A 25,795-nucleotide genomic window follows, 5' to 3' on the forward strand; every position below is an offset into this window, starting at 1 on the left:
TTACTATCGCGCCCCCCTCATTCGGCTGTGCGCACTCACGCCGAGCAGTGTGGTGTCCCTGTTTCTGACAGTGACTTTAGAGTGTTAGCTTCCACCTCCGGTACTTCAGATTTGCGTATTTTAGAATCATTGTACATTTTTAAACTTAGGCCCAGTTTAAATTCAGCTGGTAGCTCTTATCCTCTTGAAATTGTGAATAGATAGGTTTTGTGCCCTGGTACTTGTAAGTTTAGGTTTTTAATTGTGTTTTTTGTGCTTTCAATTGTACTAATTTGTGACTTTCTATGTAAATTATAGATTCTACGAACTGACGATGGAGCTGGACTCCGAAACGTTTTCCATAAAGATATGAACATTTGTGGTTTAATCCTTGCTTTTAAATTTCAGGTGAAAGGGCCTCTGTTCGGTGCACCGCCAGCGCTGGTCTGGTAAGCTCCATGTAAGCTTCATTGAGGAAAGTTTTGCGAGTAATAAATTATTCTACCAGACCTCGTAGGAGGCACAAAGCTTAACTTGACTTCAACCATCGATGCTCTTAACTTTTCCCCCCGAGTTCGTTTGTGGGAGATAAAAATATCTGTGATATCGCTGTCTTTTAAGGAATGGCTGGGGAAATAGAAAGGCTTTTACATTACTTGTAGGGGTGCACGACAAAATTGAAGAAATTTTACAAAGGCTGTACATATTGCGGCGCCCAGATAAGGCAAATCTATTCTATTTGCCAGCTATTTCTATTTTATCCTGATTCGATTCTCTACGTACTATTTCAGATTAATAATGAAAATAACAGACTATATACTTGATTCTCGCCGGTCGCAATAGTTAAAACTTTTAATGATTTAGGTAAATTTGTTCATCGAGTATTGACCATAATCAAAATATTGATAATATTATTTTATGTCGGAAGATAATTTTGTACGTTTTTCAGAAAGTCTTGAAATTCACAGTTTCACCAGTTTCTTTGACATTTTTACAATGGCTATTATAAGCAATGGCTCTTCGAGTCAGTGCTTTCATTTAATGCACTCGAGAGAGTTAAGCATATATTTTTCTTCTTGCAGCTCAATTAAATAAAGGTAATAAATCTCACTCAAAACCGCATTAACGCAGTAATTCACACGCAAGCCTCAGACTTACATCATTTGAAATGCTCGCGCAGCTCGCTGGCTTTATCGTTGGTTCATTTGCAGCGTCGAGCAAATTTACCGAGCGCCATAAGTTCTTCCTCGAATTTATTGCTGCACCATCAGCTGTTGCGCCAAACCTTGCTTGCCGGTAGTAAAACAGAGACTACGGCTTCAAGATAAACTTGATAGTGTGATAATGTATTTGTGTCTAACACATATGTTATCTTTCTGACAGCTAAATTTTCTTTGATGCTTTTACAGTCTGTGTTGTCTCGCGGAGCGGAATGTCATTATACTCGTGGATTGCTAGTATGATCTATTTTGAAGTGTAATATGCACCATAATGTAATTGATTCTTTTACCAAACTGTCTATAGAGTCGTGCACAGCAATGTTTCTTTGAATAAATCATCCATCTTTGTAGCATTATCATTAACTACAATGGTTCGTCAGGTACGTTTGTCGTCGGCAGCGTTGCCATTCAACGAGATTACCGCCCGATGCATTACTCCGCAGTGTTGCAGCTTTGAAAATGTTTCTAAGTAAATGTGCCGCTTTTACAATGCTTGCACTAGGAGTGTCATTATTTGAAGTGGTCTTCAGATGGAGCAAAGTTCGAGCTTTGCGTTAACTTAGCACGGAACTGTCAAGACTTCGCTACACTTGAGCGAGTATAACAACCTCCGCTCAATATTGAGATGGTGCTGATGTTTCTCAAGATTTGAACGCTGGCGAGTTTAAAAGTATAAATGAAAAAATCCACTTGAGCACGTAAAAAAGTATACCCACTCGAGATGTTAGTAACTCTTTAGAATTAGTAGAAATGCATTCATCATCTTACTTTCGGTGCTCATTCGATAGCTCATTTTCGCCCATTCGAGTTCGCTTAGGATTTTCTATCAGTATGGAATGCGGTCATTTTCTTTTTTGTCTGAAAGCACTGAACTGTTGGCTGATTCATCATTCGTTATTGACGAAGAAACTCCAATCGAAAAGTTCCTGTTTCTTAACGTTAAAAATTGATTGAGAGACTAACAAAGACGATTTTTTATACCACGACTTCAGTCTTACTGAATTAATTTTGGCGCGGAATATATTTTGTCCGACTGTTCAATTTATGATAGATACATGATGAATCTTTCTTCACTTTGTTCTGCATGTGGAGACCAGTTAAAATTTAATTAATCAAGTAAAATGTGCGTGTGCTGGTTTGTGTCTATGTGCCAATCTAACCTGAAATACTTGTAAGAAAAAATTTGGGTCCATTCATAGGCTATGCAATTGTAGAAAAAAATTCTAGAGAAGTCTTCGTGTGTATAAAGTGCATTCATTATGGCAGTATATTCCAATAATTTACTTTGAACTACATATATGGATAATTCAACTTCAGAACTTATTCGGTTTACACTGTAAACACATGTAGCCTCTGTTCTCATTCCATGCCAGTATTTAGTTATTCACCACTCTGGATTAATATGACAATTCACATGTGAAAATAACGACTTAATGTTGTTTTTAAGCAGGTTTCTGCAGCAGTATTTCGTGTCAGAATATAATGTCATTGCTGGTTGAAGCTCGAGGAGCATATAAGCGTTTTGCGTCAACAGCATTATTAATTATTGTCGAAAATCAGACAAAGGGATCGCAACCATGCACTGCATAGCCGGCCACTGAGCTTCACAGTAAAATAAAAATAACGTTCAAGGGAAAACAAGATGACATGTGTGAGTAAAAATTCAAGTGTGACATTGATAATCAGCTATAGGGATCTTTGAAAATTATATAGCCGACCCAAAGCTGTCGGTTTTTTTTTGTTCAATGAAGATCGAGCAGCTCCAGAATGGCCACATTTCCTCAGAGGCGTAATGCCAAAACCTCGTTGGACACTAAATGACGCAAACTTACGATGAAAACAAGCAATTAGGAGTCAGAGGAACCATTATCTGCCGATGACTTTGGCGTTGGGCGGCAAGAAACACTCTTTTGTTTGTCCTTAGAATGTTAACGTCGTAACGCTTCACAAGCTCTCAGAGGCGCTGCATTGGAGGCCAGCAGGAAAATTTGGCTTGGTTCAAATTCTCGACGTCTTGTTCTGATGGCCGTGCTTCCGAGATACTGTAGCAGCGGCAAGGGCATGAGCGAGAGTGGTGACTATACAAATTCATGAAAAGGCTAGTGAATGCTTTCTGAGTTCCCGATGATAATGCGAATATTGAATTTGACGATACGGTATAAGACCTGCTAAGGATTTGACAGGGTATTACCTTATATAAAAAACTTCAGACTGGTATATATGAGGCATGTATATTGACCTAGTGTTTTAGCTCATATCGTTATCGCTGGTTTTATTGACGGTTTGAAATTCACATATTGTGTTATTTCAATCGATAAGTAGATGTACATTTCATATTTTGCGCTGAATTTTATGAACTGCTTTTTAAAATATTTTATCGAATAAGTCTTCATTAATTGTTTTATCGCTTGAGTAAATTAGAAAAGAACTTGAATAGGCTTATGAATATAATTTATTGCAATGACGTGCATTTTTGCTCTCTGATAAATAAAATAAGAAAGCACCACTCGATGATAAATATTATTAAATAAAACTTTTTTTGCAACGGTTTATGATCTTGAATGCTGTAATAGGTACCTTTACAAAAGGCCATGGAATAAATCATAAAGCATCAAAACACGCGACAATTCAAACTACAAAACGTGCTTCATTTCTTCTCGTACTTTCCAGAATATTTTTATTTCTTCCTGAATATTTTATGCCTAAGCTCTTCTTCAAAGCTGCAGATGCCGCGAATGCCATGCATTTCTCTGATGTTTTTTGCATAGCTCGTTGATCGCGTCTCGCATAGGTACAGATGCACAGCCGGCCTGAGCCATAGTTATTCATTTATACAAATATTTCCATTAAATCAATCATTATTTTTCTACATGCCTGCAGCAGATGTAGGTATATATGTAATTGTTCTCTCTAACCATTGAACTGACGCTCAGTCATGAATAATTTTGCAACTTAATGCCTCGCATCAGAAAACGACAACAAATTCACAAGTGTTGCCAGTACAGTTATTTGGACCTGCGTTGTTTTTTTTTTATTTGCGTTGTTTGCGTCATCGAAATTGCGTAGTTTTCTGAATGGTGCGCTGAACTGAGTGGACATATATTAACTATCATCATGAATTTTATCCTCAATAAGGGAAAATTTACCTTTCGTTACTTCCTTCTTCACATCGTTTGATTTGCGTTCTAACCGTCATCGAAATCGCATAGTTTTCTGAATGGTGCACTGAAAGAAGTAACCATGTTTATTATCATCATGAAATTTTTCCTTAAAATGGGAAATCTTCTCGCAGAGAAGTCTTTATTTATCGAACTCATTATTAAATTTGGTTGTTTGCATTTCATATCGTAATAGATGCCTCAAAATTCTTAACACTCTCAACTCAGAATCGCAGGCTAGCAGTAACAGCATATACAAAATCACCACGCAGGAGAAATTTTATTTTCCAAATACTATGTGCACTGTTTTCTTGACATTAATAACGTTGATAGAATTCTGATAATGGTACAAACCTCTAGAATATTAATTTGATACATTTATGCAAACTAATTAGTACACGAATAAAGAACGTTAGTAAAAATTTCTATTGGCAGTAACGCTATATGTGATTAAAGTTTCTCTGAACCTAGAAATGCTACATTACTAGATATACACAAGTTTATGCACTCAATTTGACAAGATTTTCCCAGGAATCGCCGTCCTGTGAAAAAAAATATATCCTCGTTCGGTAGGGCAATTTTCTAAATTTCCCTCAAGATTTCTCGATGCTCTGGCCGAAATAAAATGTTTGTGAGCAACGGCATCAGGTGAATAAATGAAAGCATGGATCATGCGGTGCGAAAACCCTGCACCAGCATCATCATGCGGTGCCCCGACGCCTGCACCAGCATCGTCATGCGGTGCCCCGACGCCTGCACCAGCATCCTCATGGCTCGAATCTGAACGATTTAATGTCCACAAGACAAAATGTAAGAACAAATATTCGACGAAAATCACAAATGAGTTTCCAAATAATAAGTTATTGTAAATAAATGAATATTTCCTAGATTAAGACTGTCACGTGGCGCGAAAACTCGTAAGGTGCAATTCTAGAGTCCATTAACGTTCGTGACATTTACGAACATATTTCGTACATTCTAGACATTCCATAACAAATTGCGTTGTTGACACTTCAGGGCACATTGTGTTCTCGGCAATGCCCGCTTGTTAAAAAAAATAATAATGCAGACAAAAATGAAGCAGAAAGCCATGAATACGGTAACAAGGATTTGTGGAATTTGTTGTGTTATGCTAACTTAGAGAACAAAGTTCAATATCTTATTTTTATTAGCAGTTTATTGTCATGAATAAGACAGCCACCTTGATTTGTTATTGGAATCCGACAAATTTTTCACTTATCGCATTCGCTCATTTCATTCCTCCCAGAAACACCTTATTAAACTCAAACCAATAATCTCCTTATTTTACTCCCATTTGTACGACATAAGAACCTGCAACCTGCGACGCTGTTAGCGCCCCGCTCCGCCCGATGGTCGACGAGTGGCGGAGCCACTAAAAAATTAAAATATATTAAAAAAATTAAAATATATTAAATATCACACTTTCTGCAAGTACCAAAAATACGTTGGTTTTTCCGGACCAAACTGGGTCATGAAGGCGCACGAAAGAATAAAAGTACATCGCTATTTGGATCTTTCTTTTCTCTGAGTGTACCCGCCTTTTCAGCCTGCGTTGGCCCAGCAGTGACTTATCATTATTATCACCATGCAACGGCAATAACACGTGTCATATTATGTATTATATTACATTCAGGTAGATAGAGTCGCATCATGCAGCAATAAACAAGATACAATTTGGAGTTGGTATTCAAATGGTCATCAAACTGTAGGCTTAAGTTCCATGAACTATTAATAAATATAACCATCCTGTTGTGCAAGTCGCTAAACTGGCCATTGACCATCCTGCAGCGGTAGACTTGTTGATCCACAGTCTTGGTAGACGTGTTTCTCGTCCTGGTAGACGTGTCTCTCGTCTTGGTAGACGTGTCTCTCGTCTTGGTAGAAGTGTCTCGCGTCTTGGTAGACGTGTCTCTCGTCTTGGTAGACGTGTCTCTCGTCCTGGTAGACGTATCTTCAATGGTGGAGGTAACTTAACTGTAACACTCGCCTCTGGTGAGTAAATTGGAAGGCGTTTTTCCATCTTTATTCTTTGCCGTTTAGTTCCTACGGAGTTTTAAATTGCGAGTTTATAATCTTCTAATTGCTGAGAAGTCCATATGCATAGATGTTAAATGATTTGGAGATATTTTCTCGATTTTTTTAGCATTTTCAACATTTTTGCACTCCCAGTGTATCAAATCAATCGTTTAATCAGGCAGCTTATTCGGCCCGAAGTGATCAATAGGCGGTGCAGTGTATTTAATTAAATTAATCAATATAACACGGCAAATACATTAATAACGACCAGACGACACAATAACTTACGCTAAACATTATAGTGCGGAAAAATCAAGGCATTCCCAAAATATGCTGAAAATAACTTTTACCAAGCACAAATATATAAGAATAGAATTTAAATTTGACATTGACATTCATCCCTCATGAACTTTTTCTGAATTTCATACCAAGGACATGAAATGTCTCTTGTCGCTATTCAAACTCAGAAACTTTGCCGGCAGACGCTTATCAGTAGCGATATTTGTTCGAATTTTCATCAGCGTACCTGACCTCATCTGTCACAAACGTTCCAAAGGCCATACTTTTAAAAAAAGTTATGAGATCGTAAGTTCATCAGTCAATCATTGACGGTTTTTCAAGTAAAATCCACCAATCATAGACGACAAGAAAATAGAGCGTAAGTGCTTAGGTTCACTTAGCGCGTTTTGAAAGTATGGCACCTGGCAGGCCGTAGAGACTGCCGTCCACGTAGCCGTAGCTCGGCTAAGGTCCAGTGGTCGTCCTGACGTTTGGACGTTCAGTCTTCTTCGTGACCGTGGCCGTATTTTCGTCTCGACGCTTCTGATAACTCAGGGTCCGCATTGCCGTAGAGTTAATAACGACCGTACTTCGGAATGGCGTTGCCGTCAAACTCGACGACTGGTAGACGCGTCTCTCAATTTTCCACTTCGGTGCTGTGCCGCTGGGGCTGCAGGGCGTGACCGTTACATGGGGCGATAACTATCAGACGATGTTTTAATATTATATAAAGTCAGAATTTAACGGAGACGCTGATGTTATGAGACCAGTCGCCGCTAAACGTAGACAGTGACGCCCAGTGAGTCATGTATGTCGGTTATAAAGGGCGAACTTTAGCCCCCATCAGTCAGTCAGCACAGGACCGCCAGGCGTTACACTGACTCAGATACGCGTTATTGTATGGACAAGCTGTGACGTCACCAAAGCCCTGTATAATAATAAATAATAATGATAGCGGTTTCAGCGTTTAATAGGCCGTAGGCCTGTCGCCGATTCTTAACATCGCAGAACATTCACAGCTTTATGTGGTCTCGAACACACAACGCACTGCTACAATTCTGCTGTGCTTAACCGCCCGGCCTCCATGCCGATTCTGACCAGAAACTGGCGCACAGAGCTGGGATCGAACCCGCGCCTCTCTGCGCCAATCTTGGTACTCTGAACTGTAACCACAGGGCCACCCTGCCAATGACAGACAGAATATTAAAGCTTCTGCTTACATTAAAAGTTAATACTAATATGAGTAGGTATGTCCCAAGTCTATTATTACCCATGACAAATTCTTATTGAAGTCAATGAATAGAACTTCTGATCCCTCTGGACAATACTTTAGTGAACGTTAAACAATGAGGAATAAAGCAACATCAGCTGTAAATGCAGGCCTCACATAACTGTTGCTTCTCCTGTTCTCTCACGGTTCAGTCTTGGTCGTAATGTTGATGTTGGCCGTACATCAGCGTCACAAATTCTTCGCGCCTTTACTTACAGATTGTCTATGCTCATATTCACGGAGTGTAGTTGTCTCAATGACTCGAAGCTTTTCATATCCGTTGTTTCTCGCCAACGCTGGCCCACTGCCATGACCGTCATCCTCGACTGCAGATCGTGCTTGCGTTATTTTTCATAAGAACCTCAATGACGCCAACTTTCGATGGTTATATCCGCATGTACCGTGCACAGTTTGACATATGCCTCCCTGGTCCTCCCAATCAATGCTATTTACAGAGCGCTTGCTTCCGCCCATTAATTATGTTGTTATTCGGTATGCGTGGAAATAACGTAAAATTTTGCTACTGAGATATAAATGTTACCCTAAGATGTTTAAGATGGTAAGCAATCGAGGCGAAATGCGACGTGATGAATGACGAAAGTTTGACGTGCTCGTTTCAGCTCGCACGGAAAAACATGGAGCATCGCCGAGCCATGTTTTAGTATCATTTAATGTCGTTACTTACTGGAAATTTAATTTTGAACTAGATATATTAATTCAGAGCCAAGAATAGCTCAAGAGATGTCATATTACTTCATTGAAAAAGATAAGGTGAATTGGCACTTTCTTTGCTTTTAAATTGTTGATGAATTTGTGATTTAAGCAGACTATAAGTTTATTAATAGTAATCGGAAACATTTGCAAAATATTCCAGTACATTAATTACTATAACATTTCGTTAAATATCGTTGCAGAAACTTTCAGTTGGTGAATTGGTGATGTCAACTATAATAACTCGGCTATAAGGCGGCAGGTTTGCAATATATTAACATCATTTGATGAGTCGAGCTGTAATTTTGCTTCATCAAAATTATTCAAGAATGTCTCATTCAAACGTCAGAAACTGTCAGAAGTTTTTGTTGCGGTTTAATATCAGTTGTCTGAGCGATGAGAATGCAAACTTCAATACGAGCTCATATTTTCTTATTGCGAGAGTGGATTTAGTTTAGAGTTTAGACAGCACCAATCCTTTTCTCCCTGTGCTGATAGATCTCGACAGCACCAACGATGATTATTCATGAAGTTCATTGCCTGCCGAGGACGAGATCTAGTTTCTCGTCGGGCTGGAGGCAGTTTGCTTCCACTATTTCAGTATGTGTCTAGAATTTATGAAATATAATTAACATGTCTTTTATATTCATTTATTCAATGTATCATGGATCTTCTTTACGGAAGTATTCACAACTGGAAAAATTTCGTGAACTCAAACATCCATGCCTGCGTATTTTTTGTCCCCCGTTATAATCTCGTCATGACGTGAGCGCTGCGGTTGGTCACAAATTTAACTGCAATATCTAACAAGACGTGGTTTCGACAACGTGGAAGACGTTACACGACCTGGTCCCGTCTACTTGGTACTCTTTGTTCCGGGACATGGTTTACCATGTGTGCGGACAGTTCAATACTTGGTCTTGTATGTGTAGGACAGTTCATTCATTGATCTTAAATATGTCGGACAGTTCATTCCTTGGTCTTAAATGTGTCGGACATTTCACGCCATGGTCTAAAATGAGTCGGAAAGTTCATTCCTTGGTCTTAAATATGTAGGACAGTTCATTCCTTGGTCTTAAATGTGTAGGACAGTTCATTCCTTGGTCTTAAATGTGTAGGACAGTTCATTCCTTGGTCTTAAATGTGTAGGACAGTTCATTCCTTGGTCTTAAATGTATAGGACAGTTCATTCCCTGGTCTTCACTGAGCCTTGAGTTTGCATCGCTATTTTGCATCGAAATTTTATCGCTTCGATTATTCCTTGAAATTTCTTCGGAGAGCAGCTGTCGCCATGGCAACTTCTAGAACGCCTCTGGAAAGTAAAAACATCCAGAAGACAAATTTCGAAAAACATTTTTTTGTTTTTTGAACTTTATGAATTTGATCGTTACAAACAATATTATTTTTATATAACGTCTTCCTAACTCCTTGGTTTGCATCGACTTCATGTTAATAAATTAAATCCTGAATGAAGCTAGACTATATTGTCTCAGCTTGAAAATTGTATAATTACGACTTATTACATTTTTGCAAGGTAAATTAAGTGGCCAATTTAACTACTCAAGTTTTAGGGTCGATATGATTTTAATGGCCAAACTCGGCTGGTCCGAACTCGGCTGGTCCGAGATTCAGATTTATAGTTGAATTCAATAAAAAAGATTACCATATTTTGAAATTAGTTAATCTAATCAGAACATTTATAGCTAATTGTTTGGTAAATCTATATTTGATCTATATTCAAATTAAATTCTATCCAATTCACGAAAAATTTGAAAATGGACAAGCGCAAATCAGACCGGCAGTTAAGCAAATATTATTCGCAGCGCGATTCTAAAATAAAGCCATTCATTTTCTTTCAGACTGTAAACATTTTTACCTCTCATCCTATCTTCCAACATCCAACTTAAGAACCTTTGCTCTGTTATCTCCCGAATTAGTAAATCATTAAATTTCTTAAGTATGTAATACAATGCACGGTAAAACATTAGGTAATTGATAGATGTGAAATTAGTATTTCGTCGACTTATAGCTAAACTTCTTTTACTTCGAACTGACGATGCAGCTGGACTCCGATACATTTTCAATATCGATATAGTGATATTGCTTGGTCTTTTCTTTGCTTTTAAACAACATGTGAACTTGCGATGTAAGCAGACTGATAATTTAAGTACTTCTTTTACTTATGATGAATATGGATGAACATTTCTATTTCTATTTTATCTTCTAGTTTGTTGAACGGCAGTTCATTGCTCCTTCTTTGTACTCTTCGTGGCACAGCAGCGCCATGAGGGACCAAGGAGGGCAGAGAGACACTTATGATGCTGAAATTTTGAAGAGTACAACATTTCTCCTTGCTACGTGAGTCAATGCACTAACATGTACGCCATTACCGCCCTAAACTGTTGATTATAAATAAATAATCAACATCAAATCATAAATAATCAACACAAATAATCATATAATCTGCCGTATAAATTAATTTACGTGGCTCTCTGTCAAACAGGTTCCACTGCACAATCTTTCCTTAACCTTATCAACAGCCGAGGAGTTAAATTAGAGTGGGAGCAACTAACCTTCGTTTGGTCTGGGCTAATATTTTCAACCAACTGATAATACTGTGACCACATGAGAGACCTATCCTATAATTGAATCTATAGTTCGCCTCGATAAATAAAAACGCTACAAGATAATTTCTTGTCAGATTGAAAGGTTGCTATACTGGCCGCGAAATATGTTGCTTGATTGATGAATTAAAAATAAAATTTCAAATTGAGCGAGCGGTTGCGCAAATTTCCGACGAAGTGCGTTCATAATGATAGTTCATTTTATTGTCCATTTTAGATTTCTTCTGAATTTAATAAAAAACTGCATGGTAGGAAAAAAATATAGTTTTTAAAAATGATCGTGTGACTTTTAAGAGTTGAATTTAAGCTCATCGCTCTATTTAAAAGGTCACTAATTTGTAATGCTCGTAGAATTATGTAAGCGCCTCAATCATTATATTTTTTCCAGTTAAATGATCATTTGTAATCTCATAAAAACGAGGGACGGGCCCGTTTGGGATCAAATGCACGTAAATTCGTTCAGCCGTAGCAGATTAATTGAGTTAACCTTTTAATCGACTTTAAAATGTCGTATTTTTATTCTCCTAAATCGGACAAATTCTATTGCTGGACGGGTCGCTTAATATTTCAAAATGAATATAATAACATTGAAATACTTGCGCCATAATTAGATGTTGCAAAATTTACAGCGTGAACACAGTTAATATGTTATACATTGAATGATGGTTCGTATTGGTCATTCAGCAAAAATCTCATAAATTTCACCGGCTGATTGATCGATTGCAAAGACAACTAATTTTTGAAATAAAATACTGTCTTCCCTGACTCACAATCCGACCCATGGACTTCAATAAATTACAAGCAATAAATAAGAACTACAATAGAGTCAAGATCTATAAAATAAGACTGCTGATAAAAAATCCAAAATAGCTTTAAAAACTTAAACACTGCAATACAGTGAAAAGCAACAAAGGACTACATCACACTTAATTGCTAAAAATGCAACTGCACTAAATTCAATTGCTATAAATTTAAGATACTATTAAATAAATTCAGCTGGTCACCACAATTACCTGCTATCTCTCATAAACACTCACCACAATTGCCTACTAACTCTCCAAAACAGTCACCAATATTACCTACTATCTCTCATAAACAGTCACCACAATTACCTGCTATCTCTCATAAACAGTCACCACAATTACCTGCTATCTCTCATAAACAGTCACCACAATTACCTACTATCTCTCCAAACAGTCACCACAATTACCTGCTATCTCTCCAAACAGTCACCACAATTACCTACTATCACTCGAAACAATCACCACAATTACCTGCTATCTCTTCAAAACAGTCACCACAATTACCTACTATCACTCCAAACAGTCACCACAATTACCTGCTATCTCTTCAAAACAGTCACCACAATTACCTACTATCACTCCAAACAGTCACCACAATTACCTACTATCTCTCCAAACAGTCACCACAATTACCTGCTATCTCTCCAAACAATCACCACAATTACCTACTATCTCTCCAAACAGTCATCACAATCACCTGCTATCTCTCCAAAACAATAGTCGAGATCAGCTCCAGATAAGATATGATTTAAAAATATTTCTAACATTACATTATTTAGCGTAAAATTTAGCGCAAAACTTTAATAAAATTGAGGTAAACAAAACAAGAGAGAATTTTTGTTCAAGTTTAATATTATCGTTTTGATATGGAGAGTACGACAAACTTCTATAAGAACGACATGGTTAGTAAACAATTATTTCAAAATGTATGTACATGTCTCTTTGGATATAATATTGGTTCTTTGCACAAAAGCTGCTTCTATCCGCCTTAACTAAAATGAAATAGCGACTTACATTCTCAGCATCCCAGCCAACGTCTCGTCTAGAGGTTGCTCTCATTACAATAAACTCTACGCGTGGTCAGTGCAGAGTGCACTCTACACGTGGTCAGTGCAGATCGATATAGGGGCGAGCATGGTCAGTGCAGAGTGGACTCTACGCGTGGTCAGTGCAGAGAGCAGTCTACGCGTGGTCAGTGCAGAGTGCACTCTGCACGTGGTCAGTGCAGATCGATATAGGGGCGAGCATGGTCAGTGCAGAGTGGACTCTACACGTGGTCAGTGCAGAGTGGACTCTACGCGTGGTCAGTGCAGAGAGCAGTCTACGCGTGGTCAGTGCAGAGTGCACTCTACACGTTGTCAGTGCAGAGTGCACTCTACACGTGGTCAGTGCAGAGTGCACTCTACACGTGGCCAGTGCAGCGTGCACTCTACACGTGGTCAGTGCAGCGTGCACTCTACACGTGGTCAGTGCATAGTGCACTCTACACGTGGTCAGTGCAGAGTGCACTCTACGCGTGGTCAGTGCAGAGTGCACTCTACGCGTGGTCAGTGAAGTGAGTGCTCTTCATTAAGAATGAGCAAGCAAACATGCCTGAAGTTCTTTGAACGCGTGATTAACATTGAATTATTTGATATTAGACACATCCTCTGACCTCACGTCAAGACATCAGTTAATGCAATCTCAGAACGCGTGTAGAATCCGGCAGTTGCAGTTGGCTCTCAAAGTCACGCTACTTACACAAAAGACACTATAAAATCGTTAACAATTCTCGAACGTATTGCATTCTGAGAGCAAATAGTTTTTCTCTTAAACCAGTTAAACACTTTGAAAGATTCTGTAAAAAAAGAAGTTAGTCTACCTAGAAAAATTTCGTTCAAAATTTACTTAGAAAAAACAACAAAAACAGCGTATTCTTTTACAGGTTATTTCGAAACTGTTCTCTTAACGCGTGATTTTCTTTGTAATGAATCGTGTAATTGATCAATTGTAAATCTAATAGGGTTGTTATTTTTTTGTACAAAGCTGTTGAAAATGGGCATGATTCGATGAACATTTTCGACGGCACAAGTAGAATTGTCTCGATTCAACCCATCAGACGAGCCATAAATAATACGAGAATTGTATTGGCTTAATTTCATTCAATGGAAACGCTTACAGAATTCAAGCTTATTAACCATCATCATTATTCTGGCGTAAAAACCATCTATCATTATACAGGTTATTTTTCAGTGACCAGTGATTCAAACTTACGACTTACCGGCAGTTAAAAATGTATACATAATTTATTACCTTCAAAATTCTACTATTACCTCTATTACAATTTATCACCTTCAAAACAAGCATCTCAGGAATGACATCCATCAAAGTGAGCTTGCTTTATGATACGACGCGCGGGATCTTTCATATCTCAATACTTTTCTTATATTCCAATTATGATATATTCGGAATAATTTTCATAATAATATAAATGAATTATGAAGCCTTTCTAAGCCTATGTTCATGCTATATAGTATCTATAAGCTCCACATATAAACTAATGTATCCCAGAGAACATGTCAGAGTGACTCTATGCATTTGATTCAACTGCTTTACCGGGGATTACATGTAATATATCTTAAGTTTATGAGAAATTAGCACAAAGAGAATATCGTTTATTATTTCTTATAACTATGCACGGTAATATAATATAACATGTACGTATGGGAAGCTCAGTTCCTTCCTTAGGACATCTTCACAGCTGATGCGCACAACTTCCGAAAACATGAATATTATGGCAGGTTAAGAATTATTTCTTTTAATCAATATAAGTAAATACCATGTGTCATTACATCTTAAATAACAAATCTGATAGAAAAACCTGGTGTCAAAGGTCGAGCCTAAGTCAATAATGAGATATAACTCTTGATTTATGAACAATAATTATACGTTTGACATCCCACAGTGAACTAATTAATGTTAAAAGTAAGAAGAATTCCAAACAAGCGCTTTTAATTACCCATGTAATTAATACTTACTTGACTCTGAAGTAGTGGCTGCGATGAAAATTGCGATGAATTGCGTGGAATTCCCTCCCCTCTAGAGGCATGTGACCCCCCACCCCTCCCCTCTAGAGGCATGTGACCCTCCACCCCTCCCCTCTAGAGGCATGTGACCCTCCACCCCTCCCCTCTAGAGACATGTGACCCTCCACCCCTCCCCTCTAGAGGCATGTGACCCTCCACTCCTCCCCTCTAGAGGCATGTGACCCTCCACTCCTCCCCTCTAGAGGCATGTGAGGGGAAATGTATGGCTGCCGCCAGCCTAAAGCCCTAATGGACGGCGGCCAAATATCAGGACAATTCAATGGGGACTGACATTATAAGCTCCTTCTTAGTTGCTTCATTTTTATTTTGTTTTATTATATAAAATTATCACGACGCTAATTTTAAATAAGATTTAAACCTATTTCGTTGCGTCCAAATTAAGAGCGACGCAAATTCCTGCATTGAAATTTCATAATGGTACAGCATTAAAAATAAAAACTTTTTAAACTTAGCATTTTAATAAAAAGAACGTCGTGACAAATGTCCCAAGCACATTTTCCGCTGGAATAAAGCTCACGGCCTATCATTGTAATTCAGTGCGACTTTTTAACGATGTTATTCAAATAGCATAAAATGTATCTGTAAAATGTATGCTGGTCACAGACCCGAATATATATTCATAATTAACTTGCCTTGGGAAGAGTCTATTTATTTGAAAAGCCAATTTGCGTGATGACATCGCAATTTCACGCTCATCTATATTTCAAGAACGACATGATTTATTTTTCTGATTTTGAGTACCGACAAGACAAGAAAATTAGGTATTTCTAGCATGTTGCGTTCACCGCCAAAGCAACCAAAAAATGTTCCCATTAACTTTCTAAGGAAAAGCGATCGCCTAAAAAGTTCCCTGGCTTCTACTGACAACGATGTAATTTAACTTCAATATACGGTCACTAGATGGCCGATTGTTGGCCGCCGATAATGCAGCTATGATTTTCATGAGGGCGACGGCGACATGGGGGGCGAGAAGGACACTTAGCTTGGGACGGTTCAGCCTCTGTGAGAAGAGAACCAGAGATTAATTATATCGCTGAACCGAAACATTATCACTGAACCGAAATGTTTTCACTGAAACAAAACATTTACACTGCACTAAAACATTATCTTTGAACCGAAACATTATCACTGAACCTAAATGTTTTCACTGAACCGAAACAGTGTTACTGAACCGAAATGTTTTCACTGAACCGAAACATTATCACGGCACAAAAACATTATCACTGAACCGAAACATTATCACCGCACTAAAACATTATCGTTAAACCGAAACATTATCATTGATCTGAAATGTTTTCAACGCACCAAAACATTTACACTGCACCAAAACATTATCACTGAACCGAAACATTATCACTGAACCAAAATGTTTTCACTGAACCAAAATATATTCACTATACCAAAACAATTTCACTGCACCAAAACATTATCATTGAACCGCAACATTATCACTGAACCGAAATGTTTTCACTGAACCAAAACATTTACACTGCACTAAAACATCATCGCTGAACCGAAACATTATCACTGAACCGAAATGTTTTCACTGAACCAAAATATATTCACTATTCCAAAACAATTTCACTGCACCAAAACATTATCATTGAACCGCAACATTATCGCTGAACCAAAACATGTAATCACGAACAGTTTACCGTAGATATGGATGGTTTCGTGAACCAAAGAAAACGTAAGAGGATAATGTGGTGTTTGAATATGAAGTCTGGGGATAGTTGAAAATATGAAGGATCATGTGAATAGGCGATCATTTATTCAACACTTATTTCAAACCAAATGCTTTTGGGCAAAAGTACCAGTCGGGACAAAGAACCTGTTACAGAGACAACGCATTTGTTGCGGAGACCACACACCTGTTGCAGGGACCACACACTTGTTGTGGGGGACCACATACCTGTTGTGGGGACCATACACCTGTTGTGGGGACCACACACCTGTTGCAGAGACCACACACCTGTTGCAGGGACCACATACCTGTTGTGGGGGACCACATACCTGTTGTGGGGACCACACACCTGTTGTGGGGACACGGGGGCAAGGAGCAGTAGCGACGCTCGAGTCTGGCCCCACAGGCCTCCCCCTTGCCCCTGGGCCTGCTCACGATGGACCGGGCCCGCTGCTGCAGCGCCTCGGGCCCGCACGACTGCGTGCATGGCGACCACGCACTCCAGTCACCCATCACGCAGTCAGACTGGGGGAGAGAGGGTGACAATTAGGGCATGGCGACCACGCACTCTAGTCACCCATCACGCAGTCAGACTGGGGGAGAGAGGGTGACAATTAGGGCATGGCGACCACGCACTCTAGTCACCCATCACGCAGTCAGACTGGGGGAGAGGAGGGTGTCAATAGAAGAGAGAAGAGCACCCATCAAGCAGTCAGACTGGGGGAGAGGAGGGTGTCAATTAGGGAATGAAAGAAGGGAGAGATCGTTTAACAGGAACTGGAGAGGAGGATGTGAATTAGAGGTGGGAAGGGGAAAGAGGAGGTATATATGAAGGGAATGTGCAATGTAGAAATTAGAATTAGTAAAGGTTCAAGGATATAATTTGTTAATGTGAAAGGATCAAAGGGAATGGAGATTAATGAGGCAATTTGCATGTAAGGTAAGCCGTAAGCGCTAATATGAAATGTTCAAACAAGGGGAGACGTTCATGAGGAAGGTTCATGGGTGGAAGGACGACAATGAGGATGCACTTGATGGAGGGAGCAGTTTAGGGGAGGCGTGTTGGGAGAGGCAACAAATGAGTTCCCCCAAGCATACCATGGAGGTCGGGTCACGAAGGCACGGGATCCGAAAGACTAAGACGAGAGCAGGAAATAAAGTTAGGGCGAAATGAGGAAACTGAAGCGTGAGAGATGCTGGATTAGCATTTTATAGATAGGTGGGTGACGCTGTGGTGTAATATCAATAAGGCAAGGATGTAAAGCGAGTGAAATGAAAGAAATATGGAAATGAAATGTGAAGAGATATGTGAAAAAAATGACTACTAGGAGCTAGTAAACTGGAGTCAAACAACTGAAGAGTGAAGGGATAGTAAAGTAGATGGATGCAGAGCGTTTTCTCGCGTAAAGAATAGTCTTCAAGGCGACATGCTTGCTGAGTCTTGCTGTATCAATCAACCGACAACACACACGTGCTACTGAGATGCTTGCTGAGTCTTGCTGTATAAAACAAACGCTGTACCTGCCGCAAGCAGCTTTCTCGTGGCGGTGCCTCTTTAAGATTAACGACCTCAAATTACTACGATTTTAAGAAAAGGTTACGTTTTATTCTGCTGCAGTCGCTGGCGCACGTGGCCATTCAGGTAACTTTTACTGGGAGTGCACAAAGTTCTGGTCATTTCGTTTTATTTACGTAAGAATTATTCATAAAAACATCCAAAATTGAGGGTTGAGCAGTAGCCTTTTTTTCTGTGCTGCATTGTTCTATTTTTCCAACAAGTTTCTCGCAAACGCGAAACTCGTATTCTAGTCCTTATACATTTGTTGATGTTTTGACTAAAAATAAATTAACGTGATGCATTTTATAAAAGATGCATTTAAAGCTCCTACGCTTGTAGCACAAGTAGTGGCCAGCTTTAACGTCAGCACTGGTAAGGAAAGTGTTCCGCTGTAACACCTGCAGCAAGGGCTACCAGGTTACGGCGAGGGTTACAAGATTTGCTGAGAGGGTAACGGCTTGCGGGTTGGTAACTCACGTCTTCGTCACCGTAGTCGAGCGTGTAGTCTCCCGTAGGCGGAGACTCAGGCTGTCGAGATTCAGGCGTGGCGTCTGAATCGAGAGTCAGACTCAGCGATTCTAGTCCCCCGTGGAGTGTCACTGAAATAGCATAAGTAATATGCATTTAACACTATCATCGAGATGGCTAATTAATCGTTGTGGAAACGCTCGTACCAAAAACTATCAATAAAATACATGGTTGGGTAGAATCAATTCTTCATTCAGAATGTGTTTACGATCTGAACTTTACGTTCCTTTTTAAATAAATTCACTCGAGCAGTCACAACAAAATTATCTTCCATCTTCATTCACTCTGTAGCCCCTGGAGCTACAAAATTCATTTACCCTGCAGCTCTCAGGACCTGAAGTCCACTCACTCCGCAGCTCCCAGGAGCTACTAAGTCCATTCACCCCGCAGCTCCCAGGAGCTACTAAGTCCATTCACCCCGCAGCTCCCAGGAGCTAGTAAGTCCATTCACCCTGCAGCTCCCAGGAGCTAGTAAGTCCATTCACCCCACAGCTCCCAGGACCTGAAGTCCACTCACTCCGCAGCTCCCATGAGCTACAAAGTCCACTCACTCCGCAGCTCCCAGGAGCTACAAAGTCCACTCACTCCGCAGCTCCCAGGAGCTACAAAGTCCACTCACTCCGCAGCTCCCAGGAGCTACAAAGTCCACTCACCCCGCAGTCTCTAGGAGCTGCAAAGTCCATTCACCCTACAGTCCCTGAGAGTCACAAAGTACCTTCACCCTGCAGCTATTTGCAACCTGCACCAATACTAATATTTGAGCTGCTGGAGGCAGAGCGCTGTAATTCATCACAACTCGTGTATAATTCATAAGTCACTACGGCATTAACTTCAACATCAGAAGCTGATGCCGCTTACGCTGAATATTTAAATTTCTTTAACGTAACAACGCGGCATTGCATCGAAAATTATAAGAGGAGCATCGGTGGCCGACGAAGATCCGGCGTTTGGCCACTCATAATTAGGCGATGAATATTTGTTGCTGACAGGCATAGGCATACAGGGTGACACAAAAAAAACAGAGCTCACTAAAAGTCTTATAACTCCTGAAATTTTATTCAGTTTGAAACAAAAATTCTATGGAATTATGTACAACCTATGTAGCCAACATCTGCAAAATCTCAATTCTATACCACAAAAACTCTTTGTTCTACAGCCGCTCAAAGATGCAAATGTCTTTTGCTCTGTAGTCCAAGGCATCTCGAAGCTCACACGTGGTAGACTCTTAGATCAATCCGTCTTCTTAATGAATCTGAAACAAATAACAGGATTACTTGAGTATTGTGGAAATTATTCAACTTTTTATGAGCTCTGTTTTTTTTGTGTCACCCTGTACAAAGAAATTTCAAAACAAAATGTCTGCAGTATAATGGACGTTGCAGGAGCAAATTTCTATACTTCCTACCGATTTAATTGTCTTTTCGGTTGACAAAAATATGTTCTAGCATATGTGATGCCCTTTAATAAATTTTAAATGTTACCTTTTTAAACTTGTTGATCTCTTAATATTTATGAATTTATTTTTATCAAACATATAGTATTGTGCTTATATAGTATTCTCATGTCAAGGTTGAAATATAGTGTTGGGTTTATACATTTCTGTTTTACGAGGAATTAAAAGAGACAAATTCTACTTTGATATTCTTCCGAGTTAAAGCTCCGTAAACATTATTTTAAAAGAACGAAATATTATTTCGTGTTTTTTTCATTCATCTGAAATTTTACTCGGCATTTCACTTTCATGTTATTTGCGCATTAAATCCAACCAAAATAAAGGAAAAAAAACGAGAATTTTTGTAGAGCTAAAAATGCATTGGCTACCGCACACCAGAAGAATAGCGTAGCTCGTTAATTGCTTTTTATAACTGGTCGTTCTAACATTTATTTTATCATTACTTTCAAAGCATTATAATCTTCATTCAAAATCACAATTAAACTCAGAGATGTAGTAGTTTAGACAAGCTCGGCATTTATTATACTGTTGAGCCAGCGATTTTTCACTGTATCTCTGTACACGGGTGTGGGAATAAGTCTACAGAATGCGCTGCCATTCGTACAATAACAATGTATGTGGAAAAACAAACGCATAAGAATGAAATCAACACACTGCAAAACACAAGAAGCGGTGTCATATATAGTGAATTATAATTTTTGCAACAATATTAAATTTAGGAAATATTTGCTTCCTTTATAGTTATAATTGTTACTTGAATCTGAAAATGCCGAATAATGTCGCTTCTATGCAACGCAGACACGCATTGCTCTAAGAGTATAGCGTAGCATATAGCATAGTGATGTCGGAGCTGAAGAATAAGCCTCTTGTGGCCTGTTGCCGAGTCTTGTTCTTTTCGTGCCTTGTTCACAGGAGATCTAAAAACAGGTCCTTCGACCGGTCCAAACTGTCGCTAGTTTGAAATAGCGACTAGACTTTCACCGTGTTCGATATGGTACTAGGCATTTCAAGTCTGAACATATATATCTTCATAGTTTGTCTAGCCTGTTCTTGAATATGTTTGTACTCGGAGCGCTGACAATGTCATCGGGGAGGCTGTTCCACATGTCGGTGATTCGAAGCGAGAAGAAATGTTGTCGCGTGGATGAGTTGCAACGCAGTAGGAGTAAGGTTCATCCCTAAAATATTTTAAATTCTCTTGCGCCAGGCGCTAAGCATTTGTTCTCATTCATTTCCTCGCTAGACTCATTGGGTCATCAAGTGTGAAGCAGAAGTGAGTAAATTTAAACTGCGCCGCTGCATCTTTTCTACGGAAACAGAGCACCGGCATTTACGTGGCGGCAGAGAAAGATCGAATAAAATACACGAGTTAATCAGTTGGTGGTTATGGAACTCGAAACGTACTCTTGACTATTGCAATAGAGGAATATAGAAAGAATAATTTACTCGGGGTAAATACTATCTGAGCGTAGAGCTGCTGCAAAATTCATTAATTCGAAGTATAAACAAGAGAATTTATCATGGTTTTCTTAATAGGTGACGTTATTTGTAATTCCTCTGCAACGGAAATCCAGGAGTTCCAGAAGAACCTTCACGATATAATAAAAATTAAAATTTCAATTAGTTTTAATAGAAAAAAACGCCGTTCGTTTGACCTAGTTTTGTTTACAGGATTGAATTAAAAAAAATCAGTATTCTTGTTCTACCTCCTACGCCGTGTGAAGCTCGTCAGTCGCACCAATAATATTGACGAAAAAATTTCACTTTCAGCAGCCAGGTTATGGAAATATTGTATTGAAATCTTACGTTTCGTTATAAAAAGATTGAGGTATGCATCACTAACTAGATAATAGAAAACACAAAGTTTATTCATAAATGATCAAGCAACGTTCATGTATTACACTTCTTGAACAAAATGACCTGAGACGTAGAAATGTTGCCTTTCTTATAGTCACCGAACACTTTGCATATACATAATTTATACATTTGGACATAAATTTAAAAGTTGATATCTTCTTCTAGTGCAAACTTTTTTGTTTTTGTATAATATTTAATTTTATAGATCTGTCATTGTGAACTTTTATGTTTTGCATTATCCTGAGCGATAAAGGACTTCGGGTCCATATTCAGGCATCCCCAACTCAAAGGACCACTCATTCAGATTTCATATGCAAAAACAAAGAGAAAATTGTTATAACCTCAAGAAATTTTAGTATAGAAAAATAGACGAAAAAAATTCAAGCTAATTGCGTGATAAACCAGCATTCCCGAAACATTTCCTATGGGAGCTGAAAATAATTAATCATTTACGAGAAATTTTAAGAAAACTTAAACCTGATTAAATCGCTGGAGCTGTGAGCCTCGGTTGCGCAATGCGGTCCGGAGGACGACTTTAAGGCCATTGAATAGTTACGGTTATTACGGCCCTACGACCCCCGCATCTTTACGGCTGACCGTCCCTAAATAGTTACGGTTATTACGGCCCTACGATCCCCGCGTCTTTACGGCTGACCGTCCCTAAATAGTTACGGTTATTACGGCCCTACGACCCCCGCGTCTTTATGGCTGACCGTCCCTAAATAGTTACGGTTATTACGGCCCTACGACCCCCGCGTCTTTACGGCTGACCGTCCCTAAATAGTTACGGTTATTACGGCCCTACGACCCCCGCATCTTTACGGCTGACTGTCCCTAAATAGTTACGGTTATTACGCCCCTACGACCACCGCATCTTTACGGCTGACCGTCCCTAAATCGTATCGTATGCGACAATATATTTTCAATTATTCAGCTAGTGACTGTTTTTATGTCATTTGTAGACTTGGAACATTTGTTTTAGAGCATCTTGATATTGCTTGGTTACTTCACTTCTCATCAATACAATCATTAATTTGGTGCAGAATCATTCATGAAAAATGCACGTTGAAAAATTTCCAGAAAAAGTCACATAATATTCGGAAGTCCTTACCATGATTCGGGTATGTTCGGGACATGAGAGTCTGTTCTATTAGCAGTACTCACACCGCTGCAATGCACAGTGTACTCACATCACTGTACTAACATCACTGTACTAACATCACTATACTAACATCACTGTACTAACATCACTGTACTAACATCACTGTACTAACATCTCTGTACTAACATCACTGTACTAACATCACTGTACTAACATCACTGTACTAACATCACTGTACTAACATCACTCTACTAACATCACTGTACTAACATCACTGTACTAACATCACTGTACTAACATCACTGTACTCACCACATCTCGGGTTCCGGCAGATCTTGCGACGTATAAGTTTTCTGGGACAGGCGCGGCCGTTGTTTTGAGGTTCGACCTGTGATACAAACGAATTGATCACAATTATTGCGCTGCAATAAAATAATATAATAATAATAATGGCATTAGGCAATATAAAAATTGGGCGCAATAAATTGCAAGCTTTTACATAAACTGTAATGACTGGAAGACGTGGATGGCTCCTGCGGCACTAACTGTGCCTGTGATCGTACGAAAAAATTTCAATCCATAAAATGAACCTGTGCACGCTAAATCAAGAACATCGCATATAATCTCGCACATGAATTGCTATTTTTCATGATTTGAATTATAGTAAATGTAAATTAAGTTATTTGCGGTCGCTGATATTTCGTTAGTGAGGCGAAAGAGTGAGACTTTGAAATAGCAGAAGAATAAGACAAATAAATGAATGCTACGTTGTCCAAATAACTTTGAGTTTTGCATTAGTTTGACCATTCCTGACCCAGTTAGGCCTGGTATACTGTAAGAGCGTATTAGTGCTACGTCCGCTCTCTGCTCCTGGGCCTATACTTTCAAAAAAGTTAAGAGATCGTAAGTTCTTCAGCCAATCATTGACGGCCTTTCAAGCAAAATCCACCAATCACAGACAAGAAAATAGCGCGTAAGTACTTACGTTCACTTAGCAAGTTTTGAAAGTATGGCGCCAGCTGGGGAGTTAAAAAGTGCGTCACTATTTGAATAATATGACCTCTTGACTTATATGAGTGCACCGTGCGCGCACTCATCTGACACGCGTTGTGCGCTGCGATGCTCGTTTGTTACTGGAGTGCCGTGACATTCAGCATTAAATGTGACGACGAACGCGCATTACGTGCGGTAGATGCTTAATGCGGTAAACGATTACGTAGCTGATTGGTATTACCGGTACGCGTTTGGCCTGAAAAAAAAATGGCCAGAATAGGTTTGCCTAAAACCAATCATAAAATGGCATTGCATTCGTGGATTGTCAATGGTTAAATTAATATCAATATTGAACGTAAACAGACGATGTCTGGTTCCCAAAAGGCCGCCTTCTGCCACCTTGACACAAGTCAGCTCTAATAGTACCTAGCCAATAAGGAAATATAGTACTAGTTCTGTACAGCGGCACTCCATTAGAGTATCACTTCAGAACGTTCGTGCAGACTGGAGTGGAATTTCAGTTCGTCCTTTGAAGCAGAAGTGAATACGAAGCGTCGTCATGAGTACATAAACTATTAATTGGAGCTTCGTGGGGCCGAAGCTCATGTTCCTGTAAAATTAATTAGAAAAAATGAATTCTATTCTAAAAGAATATCCCCAGTCTATGTAAAGCTAATCTTTATATGATGCCTATAAGAGAATATGAAATTTTTTTGTAAAGCCAGAAACATTTAAAAATTTTTATCGTGAGAGGAGTTACGTTAACTTCTGGCGACGAATGAAAACTTCCTCAAAGAAAAAGGGTAACAAATAATAATAAATTAGTGAAATGTTCGTATCGGTTGGGCGAGGATGGAACGCGTGGAAGAATGTGTGCGGGAGACACACGTGTCCTACAAACTTGTGGCAGAGTCTGAGTATAATTTTCCATATATTCTAAATAAAACATAAATATGCGATCGTAAAAATAAATATCTGAAATTACTTTCACTGAGAATAATTTTATTTTTAATGAAAAAACGTTAATAATCTACATATTTTAAGTCAAGAGTTCATTATTTAGAGCTTATTTCATTATGCATTATTTAGAGTTCATTAGAGTGCTTCTGGTCGACTCTTCAAAATGAAACAAATGGCCATTGCTCGTCGCTTATTATTCATGATTTCGACATTTGATGATCAGCCGCTGTTTGGCCAGCAAATGTATGCAGCACTCCCGAGCACCAATTTCTCATTGATTACAACGATATTCCTACCTGAAGCTTGAAGGATTCGCGATAAATGAATCACGTGTGGAATTATTTTCCAGGAAAGAGTGCATAAATTTATTATCTGTACATATGCTCCTCGCTAGTCTCTTGTGAAGAGGAGAAATCGTGGATCTAAAGCATAATTTGACTGAATTGTATTAACCTCGAGACAGTTTAAATCTCATCCTTAAACTATTTTTGCT

General features: G+C 39.1%; 1 protein-coding gene across 1 annotated transcript in view; it reads right to left on the bottom strand.

Moving 5' to 3' along the window:
* Positions 1-15,266: 15,266 nt before the first annotated feature.
* The window catches only part of LOC108680737 (spondin-1), a 102,079-nt gene continuing 91,550 nt past the window's right edge, over positions 15,267-25,795 (bottom strand). Inside the window, exons 16-19 of the mRNA XM_047880064.1 lie at positions 23,662-23,737; positions 18,887-19,008; positions 17,201-17,376; positions 15,267-16,167 (exon numbers count right to left, since the gene is read on the bottom strand). Of these exons, the coding sequence (XP_047736020.1) occupies positions 16,161-16,167; positions 17,201-17,376; positions 18,887-19,008; positions 23,662-23,737 (381 nt within the window). The 3' untranslated portion in view covers positions 15,267-16,160. The remainder of the gene's footprint in view (positions 16,168-17,200; positions 17,377-18,886; positions 19,009-23,661; positions 23,738-25,795) is intronic.

Source organism: Hyalella azteca, unplaced genomic scaffold (assembly GCF_000764305.2).
Source record: "Hyalella azteca isolate HAZT.00-mixed unplaced genomic scaffold, Hazt_2.0.2 contig4588, whole genome shotgun sequence".
Classification (NCBI taxonomy): domain Eukaryota; kingdom Metazoa; phylum Arthropoda; class Malacostraca; order Amphipoda; family Hyalellidae; genus Hyalella; species Hyalella azteca.